This window comes from Trichechus manatus, unplaced genomic scaffold, assembly GCF_000243295.1.
Source record: "Trichechus manatus latirostris isolate Lorelei unplaced genomic scaffold, TriManLat1.0 scaffold00066, whole genome shotgun sequence".
In the NCBI taxonomy this organism is placed as follows: Eukaryota; Metazoa; Chordata; class Mammalia; order Sirenia; family Trichechidae; genus Trichechus; species Trichechus manatus.
The window spans coordinates 9,799,079-9,805,078 of NW_004444002.1; the positions used below are offsets into that span (position 1 = coordinate 9,799,079).

At 44.1% G+C, this 6,000-nt stretch overlaps 1 protein-coding gene across 4 annotated transcripts in view; it reads right to left on the reverse strand.

The window, feature by feature from the left end:
- The window catches only part of AIFM1 (apoptosis inducing factor mitochondria associated 1), a 35,647-nt gene that overhangs the window by 8,236 nt on the left and 21,411 nt on the right, over positions 1 to 6,000 (reverse strand). For all 4 annotated transcript variants that reach the window (XM_023734295.1, XM_004379613.1, XM_004379612.1 and 1 more), the window contains 3 exons: positions 4,742 to 4,826; positions 3,796 to 3,872; positions 2,753 to 2,861 (listed from right to left, as the gene is read on the reverse strand). In XM_023734295.1, the coding sequence (XP_023590063.1) occupies positions 2,753 to 2,861; positions 3,796 to 3,872; positions 4,742 to 4,826 (271 nt within the window). The remainder of the gene's footprint in view (positions 1 to 2,752; positions 2,862 to 3,795; positions 3,873 to 4,741; positions 4,827 to 6,000) is intronic.

A 6,000-nucleotide genomic window follows, 5' to 3' on the forward strand; every position in this document is an offset into this window, starting at 1 on the left:
GGAATGTAAAATGGTACAACCACTTTGGAAATCGATTTGGCGCTTCCTTAAAAAGCTAGAAATAGAAGTACCATACAATCCAGCTATCCCGCTCCTTGGAATATGTCCTAGAGAAATAAGAGCCATCACACGAAGAGATATATGCACAACCATGTTCACTGCAGCACTGTTCACAACAGCAAAAAATGGAAACAACCTAGGTGCCCATCAATGGACAAATGGATAAATTATGGTACAGTCACACAATGGAATACTACACAATGATAAAGAACAATGATGAATCCGTGAAACATCTTATAACATGGAGGAATCTGGAAGGCATTATGCTGAGTGAATTTAGTCAGTTGCAAAAGGATAAATATTGTATAAGACCACTATTATAAGAACTCAAGAAAAGGTTTAAACACAGAAGAAAACATTCTTTGATGGTGACGAGGGTGGGAAGGGAGGGTGAGGGTTATTCACTAACTAGACAGTAGACAAGCATTATCTTAGGTGACGGGAAGGACAGCACACACTACAGGGGAAGTCAGCACAACTGGACTAAACCAAAGCTAAGAAGTTTCCTGAATACAAACACTTTGAGGGACAGAGCAGCAGGGGTGGGGGGCTGGGGACCATGCTTTCAGGGGACATCTAGGTCAACTGGCATAACAAAGCTTATTAAGAAAAACTTCTGAATCCTACTTTGGTGAGTGGCGTCTGAGGTCTTAAAAGCTTGCAAGTGGCCATCTAAGATGCATCAATTGGTCCCAACCACTTGTAGTAAAGGAGAACGAAGAACACCGAAGACACAAGGGAAGTATTGGCCCAAGAGACAGAATGGGCCACATAAACCAGAGACTTCATCAGCCTGAGACCAGAAGAAATAGATGGTGCCCAGCTACCACCAATGAATGTCCTGACAGGGAACACAACAGAGGGTCCCTGATGGAGCAATAGAATAATGGGATGCAGAACTCAAATACTAGTAAGAAGACCAGACTTAATGGTCTGACTAAGACTGGAGGCACCCCGGAATGCATGGCCCCTGGTCTCTCCATCACCCCAGAACTAAAACAATTTCCAAGGCCAACTCTTCAGACAGGGATTGAACTGGACTGTGGGACATAAAGTGATACTTGTGAAGAATGTGCCTCTTAGAAAAGTAGATATAAGAGACCAAAGGGGTGGCTTCTGTCCAGAGGTTAGAGGGAAAGGCAGAGAGAGTTAGGAGCTGGTTGAATGTTCATGGGGAATGAGGGGCGGAGGGGAGGAGTGTGCTGTCGCAGAATGGGGTGAGCGGTTTGGGTCTCATAACAATGTATGTTAAAAAAAAATTCTGTATGGGAGACTAACTTGAAACGTAAACTTCATTTAATTACATCAATAAAAAAAAAAAAGCTCGCAAGCAGCCATCTAAGATACATCAATTGGTCCCAACCACCTGGAGTAAAGGAGAATGAAGGACACCAAGGACACAAGGAAAGTAGTAGCCCAAGAGACAGAAAGGGCTACATAAACCAGAGACTTCATCAGCTTGAGCCCAGAAGAACTAGATGGTGCCTGGCTACCACCAATGATGGCCCTGACAGGGAACACAACAGAGTCCCTGATGGAGCGGGGGAAGGGTAGGATGCAGAACTCAAATTCTAGTAAAAAGATCAGACTTAACGGTCTGACTGAGACTGGAGGAACCCCAGAAAGCATGGCCCCCGGACTCTCTGTCAACTCAGAACTAAAATAATTCCCGAGGCCAACTCTTCAGACAAAGATTAGACTGGACTATGGGACATGAAATGATACTCGTGAAGAGTGTGCTTCTTAGCTCAAGTAGATACATGAGACTAAATGGGCAGCTCCTGTCTGGAGGTGAGATGAGAAGGCAGAGAGGGTCAGGAGCTGGCTGAATGGACATGGGAAATCAGGGGTGGAAAGAAGGAGTGTGCTGTCACAGTACAGGGAGAGCAATTAGGGTCACATAACAATGTATGTACAAATTTGTGTATGAGAAACTCACTTAAAATGTAAACTCTCACTTAAAGTACAACAATAAAAAAAAAAAAAAGAATGCCTGCCCTGAGCCTTGTGGATCTCTTAAAGAACTATCTACATGGGATCAAATCAACAATAGCAACTTGAAAGATTAGGTAAGAAGCTTAGGGGGCAGTAAGTTTATGTTAATGGGGGAGGAACAACTCAGAAAAGGAGGGTGACAATGACTGAATAACTTGAAGAAGGTAAACAATGTCACTGAATTGTACATGTAGAAAAACTGTTGCATTGGTTTATGTTCTGCTGTGTATATTTTTAACAACAACAACAAAATAAATTACTTAAAAAAATGGCTGCTACAAAAACAGTCAAACTTGAACTCACAGGTCTGTCAAGGTGAGAACCATTATGTATCTGAAGGAAGTTTTGAACTTCTTACAGGGAGCAACAGTTAAAAGATAATACACTTTTCTGTAGTCTATAGTGCCTTTACCATCTTAATAAGTCACTTAATATTTTATTTCTAAGGAGCCCTGTCCTAGAGGCTAGAAGGAAGGAAGAAGGCACCCCTGCCAAGTTGCTCAGCTGACAGCTTTTCAGTCACCAAGGGATCCCACACTGGAACTAATTTCAGTGCTTAGCATTTCACTATATCAACCTTAATCAAACGCTTTCTATGGATCTTGGGAAATCCATCTCTGGAAATTTGTGAGAGCCCACCAAAAAGTATGTGATATAAGACTAGAGACAGACAACAGAAGTTGCTCCCCATACTCACCCTTTCTGCCAAGAGCACAGGCCAGTTCGCTACCGAGGAAGCCCCCGCCAATAATCGTAATCGACTTGACTTCTCGTGAGATCTTCTCCAAGGTTCTAAAGTCTCCAATCTGCAGGATCACACCAGTTTAGCCCAATGATCTCCCAAAGAGGCATAGGATAATAATCCCAGGAAATATCTTCCTCTAAATCTTCGACAACAGTAATTTGCAGATAAAATCTCCTCCTTGTATAAAGTGGCTCGATTATAGTCTCTACATTATTAATGTCAGTTTCTTTCTCCATTGTTATTTGTAACATCCCTTCTCTTAACAGTGCTTCTCAACTGGTGGTGGTTTTGTGTCCCCACTTCCCCCCGCCTTTCTGCCCAGGGGACATTTGTCAATGTTTGGAGACATTTTGGGTTGTCATGATGGCGGTGGGGGTGGGATGGGTAGTGCTACTGGCATCTAGTGGGTAGAGGCCAGGGATGCTGCTAAATATCCTACAATGCACAGGGCAGCCCCCACAACAAAGAATTATCTGACCCAAAACGTCGATAGTACCAAGGTTGAGAAATCCAGTTCTATCAAGAACAAATCTTATCAAACACCCACAACAGTGGCTGGAGAATTACAGCAGTTTTGTTTTGTAAGCAAAGCATGGTGTTAAGATGCAAAGCCCCGCTTCCCTTTTCACTTAGGTACCCTAACTTTTCTCCCCAAAGTCTCCACAATAGCACTTGCAATGAAAAATGCCAAGAGGCTATAAGGAATGCCAATGAATCAAATGCATCAGGAACAAATGATGGAACGGCAATCGGAAGGAACCATATTGAGCAATAAAAACACTAGATGTATTTTTCGCCAAGGAGCTTAAAACCCTTGAGTGAGGTATCTGAGGTGCAGAGAGAGGAAGTGACTTGCTCAAGGCCAGAGAACAAGTCTGTAGGACAGCCATAAATAGAACTTGAATCTCCCAAATCCCAGGTGGGTATTTGGGGACCACAAGATTATACTACCTCCTCAAAAACAACACAGCAAAAGCACTAAAGCAGACAATTACCTTTCTGAACAGTGTTGTTCTATTCTTCACCTCTGCTCCAGCCCTATCAATGGCAGACAGACTTCTTGGAGTGCCTCCTGGAATTAAGAGGAGGAAAAACCTTTAGCCCAATGAGCAGAAGCTGGCCCAAACAATCACCCGACAGAGGTGGAGCTGCCTTCATCTAGGGCTCGGTGTGTGCTCCCTGCTAGTGCCACTGCAGCATCAACAGGATGTGACGGCTTTGTTTCCCTTCTCCTCGCTGCTGCAGAGCAGGCTTTTATCAATTTCCTTTGAGAGGCAGATCTGAGAGTCTCTTCCAGGGGCCCCATCCTTCCCATAGATAGCCAACAGGCCTCATTTCTAGTTTCTCTTGAGCACTGACCAGGTATCACAGCTCTGTTTAAGAAACTGCTTTAGTCTCCTAGGATTCTCTGGGTGGCACAAATGGTTAAGCACTCAGCTAGTAACTGAAAGGTTGGTGGTTCAAACTTACCCAGAGGCACCTTGGAAGAAAGGCCTGGCAATCTACTTGCAAAAGAACTAGCCATTGAAAACCCTACAGAGCACAGTTCTACTCTTAACACACATGGGGTCGCCATGAGTCAGAATCAACTCAACAGTAACTGTTCTATTGTTTAAGTCTCCTATCCTGATTAAAACTGGCAATGAAGCCATAGGCTATATCACTTTCAGGGCACAGGGCTAAGTAGGGAGAGAAAAAAGGCAACCTTCTTCAGCATACATCCATGCCTTCACTGGAAGGAACAGCAAGGATAAGCCAGAAGGGCTGTTGATCTGGGACAGAATCTGTAGTTAGCCAGGCTTTGTAGCGAGAGAAGATACCCACGTCAGAGTCTGGGCTTCGGTTTTCTTATGGTTAAGTAATACCTTCTATAGAGAAAGTCTGACTCTAAAACATGAAGGAGCTGTATCAGGGAAGAAAGCCATTTCCAGAAATGCTCACCTGTTGCAATCAAGCACTTTTCATAGGTTATTTGAGAGCCATCATTGAGTTTCACCATGTTGCCTCTCACATCCAGCTGTACCACCTGGTGAAGTCATACCAAAAAAGAGAGATGAGCTGGTTTTTAAAAAAATAATCTTTACTGAGCTATAATTCACACAACATAAAATTCATCAATTTAAAGGGTACAATTTGGTGATTTTTAGTATATTCACTATGTTGTGTAACCATCACCACTATCTAATTCCAGGGCATATTCATTTCCTCAGAAAGAAACCTTGTACCCATGAGCAATCACTCCCCACGTTCCCCCAACCCCTAGGCCTCAGTTTTGAAGAGACATTTGCTTATGGGAGTGTTTTGGACACAAACTACCCCCATTCACTGAAGACTTGGAACCTGGCTCATACTTTTGCTCTGAGCCACACTGTGAGGTTAAGATCGTGTGTCAACTTGGCTGGACCATGATTCTGTGTTTTAATGTGATCACTCCCATGACTGAATATACTGTGAGTAGCCAATCAGATGAAAGGGAGTCTCCTTGGGGGTGTGGCCTGCATCTGAATATAAGCAGACATTCTGGCTTTTTGCTCTCTGGATCCTGCGGCTGCTTCCTGTCGTCTCATCTCCCATTCTTGGGACTTGAGCTGTCAGCTTATCTGCCGAACTTGGGATTTGTCGATCTTCACAGCCTGTGAGCGGAGCCCTGCTCTCTGACCTGCCGATCTTGGGTTCACCAGCCCCTATAGCTACGTGAATCAGGAGAAACCCTGTGGTCTTGCCGGCCGATCTTGGAATTCATCAACCTTCACGGCCTGTGAGTGGGAGCCCTGCTCTCCAACCTGCCGATCTTGGGCTCGCCAGCTTCTGTGGCTGCATGACTTGGGAGAGGCCTCTACCCTGATCCACAGATTTGGGATGTTCTAGCCTCTACAATCGCATGAGCTGCTTCCTTGATATAAATCTCTCTCTATATATATATTTATACTTTACTGGTTTGGGTTCTCTATAGAGAACCCAGCCTAAGACACACACCTAGAATCTTATGTCCTAAAATGCTACTTCTAAAACCTCAAATATCCCACTGTCTCAGTCATCTAGTGCTGCTCTAACAGAAGTACCACAAGTGGATGGTTTTAACAGAGAGAAATTTATTGTCTTCACAGTCCAGTAGGCTACAAGTCCAAATTCAGGGCATCAGCTCCAGGGGAACGCTTTCTCCATCGGCTCTGGAGGAAAGTCCATGTCATCAGCCTTCC